At 38.6% G+C, this 20,804-nt stretch overlaps 2 protein-coding genes across 4 annotated transcripts; both read left to right on the top strand.

The window, feature by feature from the left end:
* Positions 1-927: 927 nt before the first annotated feature.
* LOC139966421 (uncharacterized) lies at positions 928-10,084 on the top strand. Of its 2 annotated transcripts, none has more exons than XM_071969395.1 (8): positions 928-1,187; positions 1,676-1,784; positions 2,715-2,804; positions 3,690-3,851; positions 4,594-4,713; positions 5,481-5,669; positions 6,831-7,055; positions 8,151-10,084. In XM_071969395.1, exons 2-8 carry the CDS (start codon positions 1,775-1,777, stop codon positions 8,987-8,989), a joined length of 1,635 nt encoding a protein of 544 aa, XP_071825496.1. In that variant the 5' UTR covers positions 928-1,187; positions 1,676-1,774; the 3' UTR covers positions 8,990-10,084. The 2 variants fall into 2 exon arrangements, with proteins under 2 accessions (XP_071825496.1, XP_071825497.1); XM_071969396.1 differs by having other exon boundaries at positions 928-1,199.
* A 2,475-nt stretch (positions 10,085-12,559) lies between these two features.
* On the top strand, positions 12,560-19,585 carry LOC139966416 (uncharacterized). 2 transcript variants are annotated; one of them, XM_071969380.1, is made up of 5 exons: positions 12,560-12,739; positions 14,145-14,291; positions 16,680-16,784; positions 17,432-17,504; positions 18,144-19,585. In XM_071969380.1, exons 1-5 carry the CDS (start codon positions 12,635-12,637, stop codon positions 18,233-18,235), a joined length of 522 nt encoding a protein of 173 aa, XP_071825481.1. In that variant the 5' UTR covers positions 12,560-12,634; the 3' UTR covers positions 18,236-19,585. The 2 variants fall into 2 exon arrangements, with proteins under 2 accessions (XP_071825481.1, XP_071825488.1); XM_071969387.1 differs by lacking the exon at positions 12,560-12,739 and adding an exon at positions 12,834-13,382.
* Positions 19,586-20,804: the final 1,219 nt, after the last annotated feature.

The raw sequence follows: 20,804 nt of genomic DNA, 5'->3' as shown, positions 1-20,804 counted from the left end.
GAAAGGGAAAGAAGGGATACTATCCCGAAGCAGTAATAAAACCGGAAATAATCATGTGGAAGGACGCCATCAACAAACTGGGAGTTAAAACGCAGCAAGTGAGATACCATACAATAGATGTAAGAATTGAATGTACATACGACGGTATAAGGGGAATTTGCTGCTAAGCAAAGAGCGAAAAGATTTTGTGTTTGATTTTGGTGTTCATTTCCCTTCATTCAATATTCATAATTAGTAACCCAGCTCGTAACTTTTGTGGTTCTATGATGTTGCAAAAAATGCATATCACGGCCCCTCTGAACCGCGGCGGTCAACGGTTGCATCGCAGGCAAACTCCTGTTAATCATTAATACCTGTGATAAAGACTTAGGTTCAGTGAAAAAACAAGGATTTATATTTAATTTATCAGACAAAACATATCCACGTCATAACATTATTAGAACATTCTATTTTATAAATTCAGTTTGCCCGTGGTTGCCATGACACGTAAATAACTGAATGATGTACCTTTGTTACCTCCCATGGTTGTTTCCTCGTGAATCGTATCTATAAATTAGATTATTAACATAATGCTTACCACCTTGAAATATATATCTAATATATTTGAGCTCTTATCGGTTTCCTGTTGTTTTTGTCTTGTTATCCTCCTCGATGTTCATATAAAAAATATGTTTGAAGTATTTTTTGTTTATTTGTTCATATTTTTCTTCATACAGCGCTTAGGAACTTTTTGTATTTTGCGCTTTATAAATTGTAATATTATATTTATTGTTTTCAAGTATAGCACCTACGATATACCTCATAGCCAACTACATACTGAGTGAGGGCTAATTTCTCTGTTCCGAAAACGTGACATCAAGGTTTCCGTAATGCTGTACAATACAGATCGAGTGTCTCCTCTTCCCTCTAATAACCTTTGATAACGTGCTCTATTATTTAGTACAGCACAGCTGAGCGTAAGCCAACTCGAATTAAACCTCTGTTACCGGGCCTAGCCTTGATTATTTCAAAACAATAACAACAATGTATGAACAGAAGACAACATGAACTGAACACAGAAGCCTACATCTGCGACTAAGCCTAACAGTCATTTGCAGAGCAAATTGTCATTCCTAGGGATCGTTTATGATAACAACTTTATCTTCTCTTTGCTCACAAACAGCAGCAAGATTTTGACCGCATTAGATGTAAGTTACAAGGTAATGTAAGGAAATGTTTTGAACTGATACAAAACGTTTGGTTAGCCTAAGCTACGATTATAAGTTAGGTTTGACGTTAGGTTTTTCATGCTGGTCTACCAAGCTACAACTTACAAGCTATTCAAGAGAAGTACAGCATAGCATATCTTGTAAATAAACCTACATTAATATATTTCTGGCAAAGTTGTAAAAATGAAGTGGAAAAACTGTGCCAACAATGATGTAGACATGTTGGTTGGAATTATTGTCTGTGCACTGTAAATTGTTAAGATTGAATGTTTTATCTTCAATTCTGGTACCATCTCAAGGATTAAGGAGGTGCCCATGAAAAAAGATTTTCATCCCACATGAAAGAGGAGGCCCCCCAAACTTGGATGCCTTCCCAAGACTGGGACAACTTGTCCTACTATTTATTGTACAGTATGCCAGAGATAATAAACACAAAACTAAACGGGATGATCCACTCCTGTTCACAGGTTCATGGTCTAAGAAAGAATGATAAAGGTATGGGATTAGCAGTGCCAATTGGATAACTTCCTTCTGCACAGATACCGCTAAACTACAGTACGATCAACATGATTTGGGGTAAGTGTTTACCTTGATGATAGCATGTTAGTCACCTGAAAGTCTGTTTACCCTAGATCTGGACAGAGCATGGAAGTTAGTAAAACCAGTAAGATGCATGTTAGAAGTGGTTTAAGTGATGATCATGCCAAACAACAAGTGTTTTGCAGGTGCAGACTGTTGGTTTCATTATTATCAGTGTGGTCTGTTAAAGTGTGTGAAGACTCGCGCACAAAGAAACGTCTCATACCGGTAATCTGACCTAGTTTCGAATGAGGTGTAACAGAAGTGTTAGACCCCACCATCGATCCCAGAAAATACACACAAAGCTTGCTACCGTCGTTAATTAGACACTAGTGTACAGGCAATACATACAGCTATGGTAAATACCCACAACACATGTGTACATAGCAGTGATGGACATCTCAGGTCTGGATAAAAGATAACAAGGTATCACGTTTCATTACTGTCTGCATTTTGTAGCGACAAGAAGAAAACTTCACTTGCAAGCAACGGAAAGTTTCCTTTTCAGAGCGTGGCACGCGGTTTGGGGCGAGTCTTCAATGCCTTTAAGTGGTTCGGCTTCATTTTCTTTAGACTTTCAAACCTAAGTTTCAAGAAGAATTCAGTTCAGATGTCAGTTCCTCAGATCCCATCTATATTGCAGGCTGAATTGTGAAAAGTTCATACAGATTCAATAAACTTTAATCAATCTATACAAATTAGGTAAATTTCAGATTTTTGTCAGATTTAGCAGAAAATGTTTAAATGATATTTATAAATAAAGTTACTGTAGAAGTAAAGTAATATTGTGACCACTGATCAGAATTTTATTATCAAAGTTTGGAATATATTATTCTTCGAGCGACTTTCATATTTTTCTGCTTTTAAGTCATTTTCTTATTTTATTTAATAACAAAACATCTAATTTCACCTCTCTTCAAACAAAAGGTCTAACCCTGGAGCCGGGATGTATTTACACTAGGAGGATTAGCACAGAAACACACCTATCTTTGGCAACTTTAGACTGCAGAGGGAAAGGTAAGGTGGTGATAGGGAGATGTAATGATCTCTATATGCCTTTCAATCATAAGGTCCCGAGTTCGAGTCACTCCAAGATTAATGTATGTCGTCCAGTTATAGAGTTGTTGACAATTGACAATTCATAATCATGGACGTTAAATATGAATGTAAGAGACACTGACTTTGGTCAGCTTGCGGCTTTGATAAGCCAATGATGGCTTCTTCATGAGTTCCTGCTTGCAGGAGGATCTAAAATACATACATACAACATTCATAATTAACAGTGTAGGAATAGCTGAACGTAGGGAAAGCTGAAACTGTCAGTTTATCCAAGCTGGTATTCTTGTACATAGTAATCAATAGTCAACAGGATGTGTGTGTGGGCGATATTACTCTTTATCAGTCAAAGAATGAACAAAATAAAATAAAACTGTTAGCAAACTGCTTATCCACTAGAGATCCTGTGTAAGAGAATGTGTAAAAGTGTTTTTGTCCCTTCTGTTACTGTTACTTGTCATTTAGCCTTTGAAGAAGATCCTGCTAGGATCGAAACCTCAGGCCAACTTACTTTTACACCAAGAATGAACAAGTAGGAAATTCATGTAGTTAACAAATACAGACACACACGTACACTCACACACATCACTTTCTAACCCCCCCCCCCCAAGGTACCCTATGGTACCCCTCATTAAGACACAGCAACCCACCAAGCCTAGGGCAGTGTCTCAAGTGCTGTAAGGTGGGCAGGAAATTTAGTACTTTTTTTTGCACAAATTGTCAATAGAGTACAACATCTCATCTCTGGCAGTACATTACTGTACATGTATGTAGGGATGCTGAAGTGATTACCTGTGGTTTTCATTGTGACTTAAGCCTGTCTGTTTCCTGGTTCCATAAATACAGTATTTGCAGGTACTGATCCTGTGAAGGTATCTCATGTCGTGTTGAAGACCAATGACTGTGAGCAGCTCCTCTGTTCTCTAGTTCAAGGGCTTGTACTCCAACAGCAGTTGGATCTGAAAGTAATGGCCAACGAAGAAGTAGCATTCTCAAATCAAGGAAACTGTGAGTACCAATCGATGCCCTGCCGACGAAATGAGAACCGGATGGGGAAAAGTTGTACAATAAAATAGCAAATTTGGAATATTTCCCAGAATCACTGCAATGCTGACTACTGGTGGAATTGTTAAGTCTTTAGGCTTGTATATCTCTCTGCACAGTCAATATTCGGGGGGGGGGGGGGGGGGGGGGGGGTGAGGGAATGCGGTTGCAACCGTGACATGAATATTCACAAAATGCAAACTAGCTTGCAAGGTTTGCATAGCACACACGTTGCAAACATCAATTGGGTTGTAATCATTCCAACCTCTCTTTTGACTATCTCTAGGATCAAAATATCAGTTCTATTTAGCTATGTTTATCTGCACAGATTTGTTTTAGACTTCACACAGTCAGTACACCGGTTTCATTCTTGATTTTTCTTGAGTTTTGACCAACAATTCTTGTATAAAAGAATTGAGAGTTGTTGTGTACCTCTATTTTATAGTCAAGTCAAGAAATATAATGTGGTTAACGCCGTTGCCTTTCAATCATAAGGTCCCGAGTTGTGAGTCACTCCAAGATTAATGTATGTCGTCCAGTTTATATAGAGTTGTTGACAATTGACAATTCATAATCATGGACGTTAAATATAAATCTAAGAGACTGACTTCGGTCAGCATGCGGCTTTGATAAGCCAATGAAGGCTTCTTCGCGAATTCCTGCTTGCAGGAGATATATACATATATATAATTGTTGCCGTGTACAGGTTGCGTCTACCTCACAGGCTACTCCATCGAGACAGATTTCAACGACTACAAACTGGACGACAGCCCTTCGTCTGTTTGCCAATCAGTGAGAAGTATCTCAGCAAATCCGGTGTCTGCTTGTAAGATATCAACTTTTCCTTACTTTAGGGAAGTGAGATGGTGGAGGGAGTTGGTCGGGGTAGGGGGGTGCAGGGGGAAGAGAGGAATGACTTTGTATTCGACCATCTGTGATGATGTCGTTTAGTTGAAAAAAGAGACAAATAAATATCTGTGCCATCCTTTGTGGTTGTTACGGGAGGATCAAACCATCCACTGTATAAAACTGCCCTGTCCGGAACAGGGCAAATTTATAAGGAAATATTCTGGTCATCACTTGGGCAACCAGATCTTACCAATTGGTTGTTCGACAACAGCGAATTTGGTCTGTTCAAAACCATGTACCAAAATAACAAAGACTGACCAGTATGTCTATACACTGCAGGAGAGATGTGTAGGTAGTTTAGTGAATAGAACATAAAAATTAATCATATACAAATATAATTGGATCTGTTGGAATTATCTTGGGCGTTATTGATGTTTCTTTCTTCTCATAAATTGCTATAAAAAACGTGAATTTAAAATATTAAATTGTCGATCATTGTGGTTTTTGCCTCTCCTCACTCCCCCCACACCCCTTCCCCCTTCCCCCCCCCCAAAAGTATGATAATAAATGATATGGTAAATAGTAGTGGGGATGATGATGGCAGTTGATGGTGGCAGTTGATGGTGGCAGTGGATGTTTTCTGTGGTATTTGTTGATCTACACAGCAGATTTCAGCAAAATTGACATCCAAGGAGGTCAGTTCGTCTGATACTGTCGATGGTTCTGCTTTCTCCTTCGCTTCAGATGAAAGTGCCGCCTGGGAAACCGAGGAAGAGTTCAATGAAAAGCACGAAGAGGACCCAGCCATGGCGGTAGAGGTGCCGATGGAATTGAGAGAAGAGGGCAGCGAAAGTGACAACGTGGACACTATCTCAAACATCAACGAGGAAGAAATTCTACCTGCCGGAGACGACAAGGTGGTCGGTACCTCAGGTGAGAAAACTCCCTGTTGATGGATGAGTAAATAGGAGAGGAAGTTCCAAATCTATATAACCAACTTGGCATCTATCTCTCTGACTATTTATTAATTTTTGTTGTTGTTATTATTATATAGAAAATACTTTTTGTGTACACCAAGGGGTTTTCAATAAACAAACCACAGACCAAGTCTGGCCTTTGACAGCTTTCAATCTTGTCCTGTTAATAAAAAAGAAGAGAAAACAGCCTGCAGTAGTCTTGCACCAATCAGCTCTAACAGCAGCCTTCAATGTACATTGCTCAGTTTTAGGTGTGGACTGTTGTTCTCGCTAGCCCTACTTTGTTCCAACCCAATGTCAATCTCTGGCCCGCGTAGAAAACTAATTGAGAATCCCAGACGTTAGACGGATGCATGAACTCTGATTTAATGCTCTCACTGATCCAAGGGATGGTGAGCCAATTCTATGTTCAAGAATTTGGGAACAAATGTTTTTTCCAGGGACCATATTTAGGCAACATTGGATGTGTTGAAAAATTTTTCGGGTTTCTAGAACTTCAGAAATGCGTATCTGAATTGCTCACACAGTCGAACCTGGTATTTCCACGCACATCAGCAGATGGGAACAATTCATTTTATACAGTTTATCATTTAAATGGCCCTCATAGTGGTAGCGTGTACATTGTTATGCGTTTGAGATGTACGTTCTGTTGATTCATATGTTGCCATGTTGATGTTATGGTCATACTGACTTTAACGCAGGGGTGGGCAACCTTTTTGAATGAATGGGCCAGATGTAAGGGGTGAAAAATTGGCTGGGCCGCGATTCCGAGGACTTTCAACCAATAGGTGTGTGTACTTAATCTGTATTCACAAAAACAGAATACAGTACAGTACAGTTGATAATTAATGGGGATAGTAGGCCTACCTGACAGCATCATTAGTGCCGATAAACTCTAAGCAGCTATTGATTTTTTTCTTTCTTTAGACATCTCATGGGCCACAAAAAATCACTGACGGGCCGCATGGGGCCTGCGGGCCATAAGTTGCCCACCCCTGCTTTAACGGATGTGTATTGTAGATGTTGGCATAATTGTTAGATAATACACATGGTAACCATGACGATCACCCTTGGTGACATTTGACCTTATCATATCGAGTTTTTAATACCCTTTCAGAGGAGACTGTCACTTGCCCAGAGGATGAAGACGTTTTCTGCATCGCAGTCAAGGAGGAACCAGATGATGATGCGGATGAAGGCCCTGTGGAGCTATCCAATGACCATCCTGAAGAAGGTCAAGAGGCTCATTTTCCCTCTGATGACACGTTGAATATTAACACGGCTGTTCAAGTCGAAGTCAACGAGCCGGACTCGGTTCAAGAGACCAACGTTTCAGGAACAGGTGAGGAATGGACTCAGACAACCAATTTTATTCGTACTGTTTTTTGGTGTTAAACTTCTTTTTGTTTTCAACCTGTTTCACATTGGACAAAGGTCATAATTGGCCTTTTAAGATTCATTGTTGTGACTTTTGTCTTGTGCAAGCATCTGACCATTGTGGTTGAAAACTGATGGTGTTTTTGTTCCGATGCTGACACCATCCTGAAACCTATGCAGTCACCATGGCGTGTGTATATGTAAGTGCGTGTGTGTACATGTGTTACACCTTGCCTACAGACAGGATATCTCAGGAATTATATGCTGTATTTATATACATATCTTATTGTAGTGTGATAGCCAATGGGGCTGTAGATGTGTTTTAATAAGAAGTAATGTCATGCATATTTATGAGTGGGCTTGGCATAATGTAACAATCTTATAATGGCCATATTTTGACAATTTGTTTGTTTCCTCTCATTTTTGACTTGTTTATATGGTTAGCAAAGTGTGTAAGGGCTCATGCTGTGCATATGCTGAAATAAATTAATAGGCATGGTAGGCAGAGCTCAATGTTATTTTTGGTTTTAAATAAGGAAGCTTTTAATTATGACATCTCAAGAACTTTATGTCGGATTCATGTCATTGGTGGTAGTCTGATAGCCAATGAAATCGAGGACAAGGATAACTTCAAAGTGGCTGTCGCCCAACACTACAGCCAGAAACCAATCACAGCATAATCAAGACTGCACCACCCTACTCGTTTTACCCCTTTTAGGGGAGTTGAGTAGTATCACTCCAGATCCAGGGCTTTAGATGTGTCGTATTGTGTTTAGAAGTAATGTCATGCATATTAATAAGTGGGCGGAGCTAAATGTAATATGTTGAAATGTCCGTAGTTTGACAACTTAAAGTTAGTTTCCTTTCATATTTGTCTCGTTTGTACTTTTTTTTTGCATCTTGTGAAGCATAGGAACCATTTAGCATTTTCATTTTCTGGTTAAGGCAAAAAATATGAAAACCTCAAGGTATTGGATTTATTAATTTATATGTATTAAATTATTTATACAATTGTATTAATTTGTTGTTCAGTTACATTATGTTTTCTTTTTAATTTTAGAACCCTTAAGTCCATCCTTGAGGGGAAGACGACTTGAACAGGAACAAGATGAAATAAGAGGTCATCAGACGGCTAGCTTTAGACTTGAGAGTCACTCTCCCTCAATCCCAGACGGACAACCTAATTGTCCAAACATTTCAAGTGACCATACATCTTCGGAAGTTTCAGGAGTGGCACCTAAAAACAAACTCCCTGCTCCACATTGGAGGCAAAGGCAATGCGGTCAACAGAAAATGGTGTTCAGAAAGGCATCTCGGCTGTCGAGCTCCTCAATGAGCGGTGGGCTGACGCGTCTTAAATCCGGGAACAAGGTCCCATCCTTGCAAGTGGGACCGGCTTCATCCAAGAAGCACCACAGGCCTCCTACAGTCGCCGAAATGATCTCAAAAGTAGGCCACAAAAAGCCGGTGCAAGTCCCTCCATCGCACTTTGCCGAGAGGAGAGGGAAAATCTCAGAGGGCCACGAATCAAGAGTGGAGCTATTAGGTAGGTCACCGCGCGACCTCCGGTTGCAATATCCGTCTTACGACTCCTCGGGGCGGGGGAATCGCTTTCAGTGCAGATACTGCAGCAAAACGCTGAACTGCCGTCGTAGCTTGATCCACCACGAGATGATCCACACGGGAGATAAGCCGTTCTCGTGCCGGTACTGTCAGAAGTCGTTCATCCAAAAATCCCAGTGGAAAGTTCACGAACGGATCCACACAGGAGTGAAGCCGTTCGTCTGTAAACTCTGCGGGAAGGCTTTCTCGAGGTTGTACAACAAGAGAATGCACGCCAAAACTTGTAAGAGCTTTAACACCCCGTTTAACATCGCCCAGCGAGAAACGCCTGACTGAATCGAGCGTCTCCTGGTTTGGAAGTCACCGCTCTGCACGATCACTCTTGTTTTTGGATGTTCACGTATCGTGTGCCAGTTAAATTAGCAGAGGCTGGTTTAGTTTTGTAAGCTCACCTTGCACACTATGGTCCTGAAATTTGAAAACGACTGTAAAATCTCAACTTTTGTTAGAGATGAAAGAAACTTGCCAAGAACCAATGAAAAAGAAATTTATCTAGCACTGGTGTTCAAAATCTTGACCCTGATATGGAAGGGTGGAAATTTGATCAGTCATTTTTCAGTAAACTTGTATGTTGTTATTTTTCATACAGAATTTTTTAATTTTGATCAAGTGCTGACAGGCTGCTACTTCTTCCTAGTCGGCAAAACTTTTATGTAATCAGTTTATCAAAGCTTAAAGTAAACCAAACTGTTTCCAGTAATTAAATATGGCCAGACCATGCACACACACACCAAAAAAAAAAATTCCTCCTGGGCTGTGAAGGCCAGCAGAAAGAATGTATTATGTAAATTGATGCATGTTACCATAAATGTCTTTCTAGAAGATTTTAGTGCAATATTTGTAATAGGCTAATTATCCTTAAACTTTTGAACTCTGTGAAATCATGTTTCAAGTACAATGACACATATTTATTGCTTGACATGTAATTGTGTTTTCTTTTTGTATATTTTAGTTTAAAGGAGTCCGCTGCATTGACCTCAGTTCTTATTGTTTTCTGGTGGAGGCCAAAGGTCACAGCCTGAAAACATTGTAAACATGCAAAATCAATAGGTCCAACTTTGCTGAATCTCATACTTGGTATGAAGGTGCCTCTTGGGAATCCTTGGTTGGCATTTTTTTTTGGTTGAGGTCCATTTGAACTCAGCAGTAGTCAAAAATGTGATTTTCTTGGAAACAAGATTACACCTGCAACAACAGCTTTGGTGAATCTCATAGTGGTTCAAAGGTCATGTGAGGTCATCTTTTACATTTGCTCTGGAGCTGTCACATTCATTCCATGCTTGGGTAGCTTGGAAATTTTGATCAAAGTGGTCATCATTTCTTAAAGGTGCTGTAATGTCCCAGCTCTTAAATTTCACACCCCCCCCCCCCCCCCCCCCGAGAAAAACATTCATCACACACTATAGCTGAAAACCTGGGACAGGGCAAAAATGAAATTAGGAGACGGAGATATTACATATTTCCATGTTTTTTTGTTTTGCAAAAGATTTCAAAGGGGACACAAACTACCTTCTTTTAATAGTGAAGAACCTTTCCCCTAAGACAGCCCAGAAAAATCTTGCTCCGTTTGGGAGATACCTTTAGTCGGAAAGGCGTGTCTGGGAACCATCGTTTTGTAAATCTCTGATGTCATAGTTTTGTCTGAATCTCAAATGATCTGTAACTTTTTTTTTGTTTTTTTTGTTCTTTTCAAATTTTCTTGGTTAAATGTTAGCAGTGTTGATACTCAAATCAAAGCCATCATTAAAGGCATTGAAGACTCGCCCCAGCTTGTCGCTACAAAATACAGTAATGTAATGTGATACCTTGTTATCTTTAGCTGGACCTGAGATGTCCATCGCTGTATCGTTTGTATACTGTGCTGTGGGTATTGACCGTAGCTGTATTGACTGACTGTACACTAGTGTCTAATTACCGAAGATAGCAAGCTGTGTGCCTTTTTTCTGGGATCGGTGGTGGTGTCTAACACTTCTGTTACACCTCATTCAAAACTAGGTCAGATTACCAGCATTAGACGTTTCTTTTTGTGCGATTCTTCACTCCCTTTAGGTTATGTTGAGAGGCTCAATTGTTTTAGATAAAGCATTTTCAAAACCTTCACTTCAAAATCTTCAGAAAATAAAAACATTCTAATGAACAAAGAAAAGCATACATTAAGGACTTGTGGCTCGATGATGTCACATTTATACTTGATCAAGTCTTCCCCTTGGGTGTGAAGAAACCTCAAATTTGTGATATCTCTTAAATAAAATGAGATGTCTCTTAGCTGTTTGGGAAGTCGTTCATCACAGTTGTCTCTATCAAACAGACCAATGATGATCGTTGAATTGCGTCTATTTTAGCCGTTGTATTATAGCAGTACAACAATCTAGTGTTTAAGGTTTATATTTTGTGATTGCCAGGCGGGAAGTGGCATGTTGTAAATCCAATGCTCTGCCATTTTTAAGCCTGACTCTTTGGTTTGAAATAAACAGAATGGTAATGAGAGTTAAATGATAATGTCAATTTTAAGTGAGGTAATAAAAGTTCCAAATAGCAACTGCTCTGTCTGAAAGCAACTTTTTGTGCTAGGTCACCAGTTTCACCAAATTTGCCTCAAGCATAACCCCCAACAGAATTGATCAAAGTAAGACACTTTAATATACTTATCCATCAAATGAATGTATTATATTGAATACAGAACAGTTCTGCTCGATTCGAAAATGTTTGTAACCTAGACTCTTTTTCACTTTAAATAATATGAATATATAATCACATGCAAAAGGTTGTGTAGGGAATTCTCACAAATAAGCATTATTTATTTTTTATTTGCATGAATTTTAAATCTAACTTGACTTTAAGTAAGCTAATGTAGTGCATTGTAAAGAGATTTTTTTTTAGTATCAAATATCAACTAAAACAATAAATGATTCAAAAAAGCTACTATAATTGAAGTATTTCACTGAAGAATTTTTTTTTTAACGAATACCTTTGAAGTTAACCTTTTGCACAATTTGGCAGACTTACTAAAACCGACTGACTAATACTCAATAAAGAATTACTACTGATCAAACTACGGTCCCCCCCCCCCACCACCTAAGCAGAATTTTCCATTTTACCGAATGTAGATGGTTGAGCACTTAATAAATGTTTTGATTTCAGTTCTCAGATTTGGTCAGCAAGACAATAATAATCACTTGTAACCAAAAAAAATTGGAAAATTTCATCTTCTACTACATCAGTTGAAATGAAACTTGGTAATTAAGTGCAGTTTTTGATCAAGATATATATTATGGTGGGATTTTAGTATCGAAACATATATTGGTTGCCATTGTCATTCCCATTTTATTTGTTGACTACCTTTCTCTCTTTATATGACTTCAAGTTAAGGCCTTGGACTATATTTATGCCTAATTCATCCTTTCCCTCTTGCCCTTCTCTATCCGTTTGCATTTCATCACTCATTTTCCCTCTCCTTTCTGCTTACCCTGGCCCTTTCCCCGCGACCCCCTTCCCGACTATCCTTTCCATGCAACCCCTCCCCTACCCCGTTTTCCAACTCCCCTTCCCCCTCTACTCTACACCCTTCCCCGTTCATTCTCGATCGATCCCAGCCCCTTCCACGTTTCCACTCCCTTTCTATCTCATGCCTCTTCCCATTTCCACTCCCTTCCCATGCTTCTACACCTGCTTGATCTTTTACAACTTGGTTGTATTGGCAACCGAGTGCCTTTGGTGTACCTATTTTTCTACGACAAATTATTACCCATTCGAGATCTCTGTCCTTATCAATTTCTATGGTCGCACTAGACGTAGATTGTTGATCAGTTCAGTATTTAACTCGACAATTTTATGACGAAATCCCGCTATCTGGGAACTGTCAATCCTTGGAAGCAATGTGAGTGGAAGCTGATAGAGTACGTGCCAACCGAAGAAGTCATTATGTCGCTGGTGAAAACTCTTCAAATCCGTTCTCCGGTGTTGCGTGCATTTTCGTCAACCCTTAAAACTTTGTCATGGGCGCCTTCTGGAATAGTGGCGTCGAAGGTTTGTTAGTCGAAAATACCACTGATTTTTGGAGATGATACATTGTAAACTAAAATTTACATCAATGATGATTGAAGTTAGGTCTGGTTGCGCGAAACGTACCGACCTAGCCGATTACTACTAACTAGTAATAATCGTAAACAATGACAATAGCCTATCTTTGGTGTCAGTCGCAAAAACGTTTAAGTTACCAACTCGATTGCCGGGCAAAAAGCAGAATAGTACTGGCGTGGCATGAATACCATATCAGTCCTTACATCAGACTTCTGCCCATGCTCCGGAGGGCATGTTCCTTTCAAAAAACCTGCATCGGTTAAAGTTAACAGTCCACACATAGCCTAATCTACACATAGCCTTATCCTGACTCATAGCCTCGCCAAAATTTGGGTTTAAGTTAGTATAACATAATTTTAAAGGACAGCAGATACCAAAACAGGGACGAAATGTTATTTGTATGGCGGGAATCCTAACTCTTACGTCTTAGATGCACAGTCACTGTTAGAAATAACTTACAAAGGCAAAAGCACAACAGATGAGGCTGGACTGCCATAGGAGGACATGGGTATCATGTTCAGTTGTGATGATAGCTCTACTCGCCATCCTAACCTTATGTGGAACACTTGACCATTTCAGAGTTGACACGGTAAACAGGTTGCACCTTATTCACCTAGCCTAACTTAGGCCTATAAACTTATAGTATAGCATGCGGTTCAATTATGGGCATAAATTCTGTCATTGTCACTAGTGTATGTGATAGAGGTTACTGTCATGAATAACTTACCCAAAAAGATAAAGAAAATCATATTCCATTTGGGAGAAAGCTCAGGTTTACTGTCCTTTCTTCAAGTTAACATTCAACATTACTATCGTTGAGCCAAATATGCTTCAGTTTATGTTTTTCTTTGTAATTATGTTACATCGTTAACATTCTATTGTTAACATTCTATCTTGAAAATATGAATAGCAAACTAAAGAGCTCAAAATGGTTTGACATCCAATTGTCACTATGACATCATAGATTTACAAGATGACAGCTTACAGTCACTTGTTTAAAACTTGGATTTATCTCTTAAACGGAGCAAGATTTTGCTCAGTTCTATGGGGGAGTTGTTTTTGAGTCTTTACAGACATCTCTCTCATATAAGCTAAAAATGATGGGTTGGGTTTGTGTCAGCTTGAAGTGAGTAATTTATGCAGACACTTCACATACTCTTCGAAGGTGAATATCCCCCAAACCAGACTTACTGTTATCAAATGCTAAATTGGTACACCAGTTGCAGCCTCTTGTTTCTGTGGATTATTTCATACATCAATACATTTAAATCGAAATTTCACCACATACCACTTTTGCATACAAAATGATGAACAGAAATCATGAGTGGTTCTTTCATGAATTGTCTTTCAGCTACACACTTCATCGATAAAACTGGACGAAGAGAGAGATGCCGATCTAGCAGCTGAGGCAAGAAGACGAAGGAAGGAGAAGCCGAACATCTTTATGAAGATTATAAACAAAGAAATTGAAGCAGATATACTTTACGAGGACGACCAGGTCAGTATCACTGTAAAACATGGTCGTTATGGGTAGGGCTCCTGATACAAGGGTGGCTGAATAGGGTCGGGTTCAGATAGTAACAGTCACTGTTAGGGCAGACACTGTTATGTGTAGGGTCCCTGATAAAGGATGGCCGAACAGGGCCGGTTTCAGGGAGTATAGCTTCTGTTCGGGCAGTCACTGTTATGGGTTGGGTCCCTGATAAAGGGTGGCTAAACAGGGTCGGGTTTAGCGTTGTGCGGAATCCTGGTAGTCAAGTGAATCCCGGTATCCCGATCCCGGTATTGACTAATCCCGATCACAGTGCAATGTGTAACTATACTACCGGTATTGGGAAAACAACCGGTTATTACATTCGTTTCGGTATCATTCCCGGGAATCCCGGACATAATAAAAATATCGATGTGTTACTATTTGAAATAAAGAAAAGAAAACATGTTTATTTCTGGTTTCTGTGTTCTTACAGTAGTTTGAATAATATCTGATCAATTTACGTACTGGCCTAGACCTATATATTAACGAATCAACTTTTCACATACTAATTTGGACCTAGGCTTCTCCAAATATCGAACGTTACTTGGACTCAGCATGTTACGGGACCTCAAAGTTATTCTGAAATTTTCGTTATTTATTCTTCCTTAAAATGATTGTGAAGGTTCCCATGTACTGTACACAATTTTATCCTTATGCATTTCACCTCATTTTGATATAATAATTATAACGATTTAATAAATTTTGAGCAAAAACCGCAGGGAGTATATCCAGTTTATATCCATCTTCGCACGGGACTGTATTATTATAGCCTAGGGCATGGTACTGGTACATACAGTGCGGTACTTGAGATTTGATGCTGTAATGAAATGGATTCGTTTATTAATGCCGGGGGTTCCACAATGTCATTTATAGTTATCTTTCGCTACTTTTTTAATTTTTGAGAACTTTTGTACGAAAGATTGATATTTTACGTATTGAAAGTATATTTTCTGGAGTAAACAATAGCCGATTAACAATATAAATAAATCTGTACTATTCTTATGAAATATATATAGTTTATAATCCCGTATTTACGCAGCCCCTATGTTACATTATTATTGTCTGAAGTTCCAAACACGTGGTGACTTGTTGATAGTTAAAAACTTTTCATTGTGAACTTTTGAACTTGAAGGGGTTGCCCTATTCCAGTTTCATGGAATGGTGGGGAACTCCCAATTTCTGTTTGTGTACGGATTGCAAGTTTAATCCACGTGCGAACGTGTTAATCTAATATCGTACGTCAAGTATGAATGAAGGATGGTGTGGGTTGCTTTTTTCCAAGGTTTGTGCTTTTCTTTTTGGAAGTGTATGTTAAAAAACAAAGGCCCTAATATAGCGTGTTATTTTGATTTTTTATATTTTTTATAATCGTGCGTGTAAGAGTATGAACATAGCCTAGGCTATGCATATTGAATGTATGACATTGACAGTCTCGTATCTAAGTGCTTTGAACCATAGATGAAAGTTGAGGAAAATCCCGGTTGTAGTTACGATACCGGGATTCATGTTGCAACACTACCGGTTGTGTGAAATCCGAAAACCGCACAACGCTAGTCGGGTTCAGATAGTAACAGTCACTGTTCGGGCAGTCACCGTTCCCTGATAAAGGGTGGCTAAAACAGGGTCGGGTTCAGAGAGTATAAACAGTTTCTGTTGGGGCAGACACCGTTATGGGTGGGGTTCCCGATAAAGGGTGGCCAAACAGGGTCGGGTTTGTGAAATCCGAATACCGCACAACGCTAGTCGGGTTCAGATAGTAACAGTCACTGTTCGGGCAGTCACCGTTCCCTGATAAAGGGTGGCTAAAACAGGGTCGGGTTTAGAGAGTAACAGTTTCTGTACAGGCAGTCACTGTTATGGGTAGGGTCCCTGATAAAGGTAGGCCCAGTTCAGAGAGTAACAGTTTCTGTTCAGGCGGTCACCCTTATGGGTAGGGTCCCTGAAAAAGGGTGGCCTGACAGGATCAGGTTCAGAGAGTAACAGTTACTGTTCATGCAGTCAACGATCAGCCAGACATCATGGTATAGCATGCATGCTGAATATTTTTTAATGAGGTGTAAGCCTCTCGTGTACAGAGCGTAGACTGACATACAAAGAGTAGATAACATGCAACTAGATCCATGATGTAACTTGCAATCAACCCAAAGTGACAGAGAGGGTATTTATTCCTCAACGTTCCTCGTTAAGAAAGATGTCTGAAGCAGCTGCTACTGTATTTAATCTATTATTGTATATTTTACAAGTCATATGCAGAAAAAAATGTGATATCAGAAAACAAATCCAGAATTCTGCGTAACTTTGATGTACTTAATTTTTATGTTTTATCTTGGTTTTTTCTTCGTTTTAATTTAGGTACTAGCTTTCAGAGATGTCAACCCAGTTGCTCCAATACATTTTTTAGTAATACCGAAGAAAGAAATTCCTCAAATAAGTGACGCCACTGATGCCGATGTCGAGGTGAGGTTTAAGAGGATGGTTTTAAGAGGATGATTTTCAGTGGATGGTTTGGAGTTTCATTGGTTTTTGGCCTTTTAAAAGAGGAGAACTCACTGTGACCCGCCAAAGAGGTACCTAAGTATCTTGGTCTCAAATTTTGAATCAATTCTTCGATTTTTTTTCTATTTTAGTTGATCCAAATAAAAATAATAACGGACTAGATTTGTATATCAAGTGATTATAAATTAGAAGGATAAATCAGAATTCCATTCGAGTTCAAAATTTTCACCTTTCAAATCCATTTTCATATTTAATGGTATTAACCACATTCAGACAACAAATTTGAAATGTTCAAACTTTGGCATGATTTTTGTCATAATTTTTTCATAACTACTTAAATTAATCATTTACATTGGTAGTCATTTTAGTAGCTTGGAAATTTTTATACTGCTATTAATTAAGCTAACATATCACTCAGGACAAGAGTTCACGAACAATGAGTCATTAACCAAATCAGGTACAAAAGATTTTTGATGAGTGGAGAGATTCATCCAGTCTTTGAAAAGTTTATTGCACAGTTTTCGGAACTCACCAATCATTTCAAAATGATTCTGTTCTTTTAAATAATCTTTTTTTTTTTTTGCTTTTTCTCTGATAATTATTGTCAGGTATTGGGGAAGCTCTTAAATACTGCCAGGAAAATGGCAGATAAGGAAGGATTAGAGAAAGGCTATCGTATCGGTAAGTGACGGCAGAAGACCGAAGATTGACGCATGAAGTTAATTAAAGCCTTGACATGGGGGGGGGACAGAAAAGCGGGAGTACAGCCCAATCAGGTGACCCCAGAGAACTGTGGGAGGCAATATAAATTGAATTAACAGTGAAAGTAGTGATTGACTTTGTCACAGTTTCTACCAATGGGGAACTTGAACAAAACAACTTGAAGAACAGCACTTTTGTAAGAATTGTAAATTTTTATCTTTAACCCTACTATCTTGAAATTTCAACTTCCCAATGTGCATTAGAATTCAAAGTTCACATCACCCTTGGTAACAGGTTGTCGGTACCAACCAATATATTGCAGTGTGTCATAACAGAAATATTGTCACAGTGAGAGAGGGTACACCTTTATGTAACAATGATATAGTAGAGCTAACTAAAGAAAAGTATGGACGGTTACTGTGTAGCTACTAAAATCAAAAAATTAAATTAAAAAAAATATTAACTTTTTTTATAATTTAAAATTTTAAACTTTCAAAATTTTGAAATTTAGCAAAAATATCAGGACTACAAACTGCTACTCTCCGCTGTTGTTGTTTGTACAGCAACATTCTTGCAACTTCGTTAACAGAAGACATTTCTCTGTTCTCTCGTCACCAGTCATCAACGAAGGAAAGCACGGCTGCCAGTCGATATACCACCTCCATGTCCACGTGATCGGAGGACGCCAGATGAGATGGCCCCCAGGCTAGAGAAGACTAGAAGAAGAACTATGAAACAGTCAATATCTTTGAAACTAATTTAGAAGCAAAAAGGACAAAAAAAAAGCAAACACTCAACTAGTCTTCTTTTTTTTTCTCTCTCTCTAAAAGTGTAGAACTTTCTTTGATGGTAAAGTTTTCTTTTAATTGAATTAAAACAATATCTTAAATTCTTATTCCATAACTCACCAAATGATCTGTATTAGAAAAGCGATTGATTCTCTTCCTGGATAAAGAAAACTAAAAAAAAATTGATCATAAATGCACTTTTTTAGGTCTTTTTTATTTTAAAGAATTTATTAGAAAAATTATGCACTTCAATATGTGTCAAAAGATGCGCACTTATAAAGTTTGCTATGGTCTGCTGTGACCCATTTGGGTACCCAATATTTTGGGAAAACCCCTTTTGTTCTCACATATATACTGCTTTAAACTGAATGTGCTGTTGAAAGCTGTATGGAAGCTTGCATTGACACCTTATCAATAAAATTACAAAAGATAAGCTCCTTCCTTTGCAGTACTATACGTCATATTTTCTGTGTCGTCATCTTGCTAAATGTGACTACAGCAAAACTGACAAAATCCTGAACGTTTGCCAACGAAACCTGATGGCATTTCTCCTCAAGATCAATCCATTTCATCTACTTTAAAGGCACTGAAGACTCGCCCCAAACCGCATGCAGCCATATGAAAAAGTTAACTTTCTGTTGCTTGCAAGTGACGTTTTGTTCGTGTCGCTACAAAATGCAGACAGTAATGAAACGCGATACATTGTTATCTTTAGCTGGACCTGAGATGTCCATCGCTGTACCGTTTGTACACTGTGCTGTGGGTGTTGACTGCAGCTGTATTTACTGACTGTACACTAGTGTCTAATTACCGAAGGTAGCAAGCTGTGTGTGTATTTTCTGGGATCGATGGTGGTGTCTAACACTTCTGTTACACCTCATTCGAAACTAGGTCAGATGACCGGCATCAGACATTTCTTTTTGCACCAGTCTTCACACCCTTTGAGCAGGGCTGACTTCAATTATGATTTAAGTGAAAGCGAAAATAACTCTTTCAAATTTCGAGGCAACCATAGAATGGTTTACGACAATCAGTGAAAGGTTGGAGAGTCCAGTTCAGTTAAGATTAACACAAAAAAAAAAACCAGTACCAATACATAAAGCTTTGTATAAATGTTTCAGGTCCTATAGCCCTGTATAAATGTCTTGCCCAACAAAGGTTTATCTACGAAATACAACTCATGCTGGTATGCTTCAGTCAATGCTATGTTTGATTGTGTGAATTAAGAAATAGCAATTTAATAAAAACAGCACTTTCTGTCTGTGGTCTCTGCATTTGTTTCAATGTGTCTGTTCTTTAATCTGTTGCAAACTACCCCAGCTGTATGGTTTCCTGTGGGGATTCTTCCCCCCCCCCAACCTTTCTCCCCACCAGCCTCCCCTGTAACCACAAACTACAGTGTTATATTATAGTTAAACAAATAGATCATGCTTGCAGGAAAAAACAAAGTCAAGTTGAAAGTCTGGGAAATATTTGGCATTCATCGACAATTTCAACTTCTGTTACTAATCCATAATTTACTTATGATACCTTTGTAACTGTCCAAATTGCTCAACAAAAGTAGCAATGTGTAGTTTCTGCATGCCCTTTGCTACCTGTAGATTTGTCTTTTCTTTATCTGCTTATTTGAATAATTCCAGTGATATTGATCCAAATATGAGTTGGAATTTGATAAATCTTTTGTCATTTACAACTGAAAATCAACTTTGACCATGATATTGTACAGACGATGGATAGCAATTACAGGTCGCATGTGTCTTCTAAAACTTCACGTAACTATCTAGCGCCCTCTTTAATTCTTGCAGGGCCGTAAGTAGTTCCATGTAACAGGTATGTATAGGATATACAACTTGCGCACCAAGTCCGTCATTTTCAATGCCCGTATGGAAAGCCATTTTAACATTTAATCGGGAATTTCGGATATCTTGAAATAATTTCAGATATCTCAAATTAAATTACAGATATCTCCAATTTATTTAAGATATCTACAAATAATTGCAGATATCTTAAAATCAAATTCAGATATCTCGAAATACCAGAGAATTTCAGATATCTGAAATTGAATTCGAGATATCTGAAATTGAATTCGAGATATCTCGAATTCAATTCGAGATATCTGATATTGAATTCGAGATATCTGCAATTCTATTCAGATATCTCGAATTCAATTTCAGATATCTGAATTAGAATTTCAGATATCTCGAAATCTATTTTAGATATCTCGAATTCAATTTCAGATATCTGAAATAAGAAATAAATTTCAGATATCTAAAATTCCCGATTAAATATTAAAATGGCTTTCCATATGCCCGCTAGAGCATAAGAATGTTTTGGCTAAGATCATGTGTAGTATCTGTTCCCTTTCGAGAGCAATGGTGATACACACTCGGCCATGATCACAGTCACAGTCCCGATGCAAGGGGACTGGGGTTGAGAGCAGATCAGTTGTTCGGTAGTTTGGTTTTCGTGCCCAGGTTCTTTCCTATGGGTG

Source organism: Apostichopus japonicus, chromosome 1 (assembly GCF_037975245.1).
Source record: "Apostichopus japonicus isolate 1M-3 chromosome 1, ASM3797524v1, whole genome shotgun sequence".
Lineage (NCBI taxonomy): Eukaryota > Metazoa > Echinodermata > Holothuroidea > Aspidochirotida > Stichopodidae > Apostichopus > Apostichopus japonicus.
The sequence above is the reverse complement of the archived record's forward strand: the minus strand, read 5'-3'. Positions and strand labels throughout refer to the sequence as shown.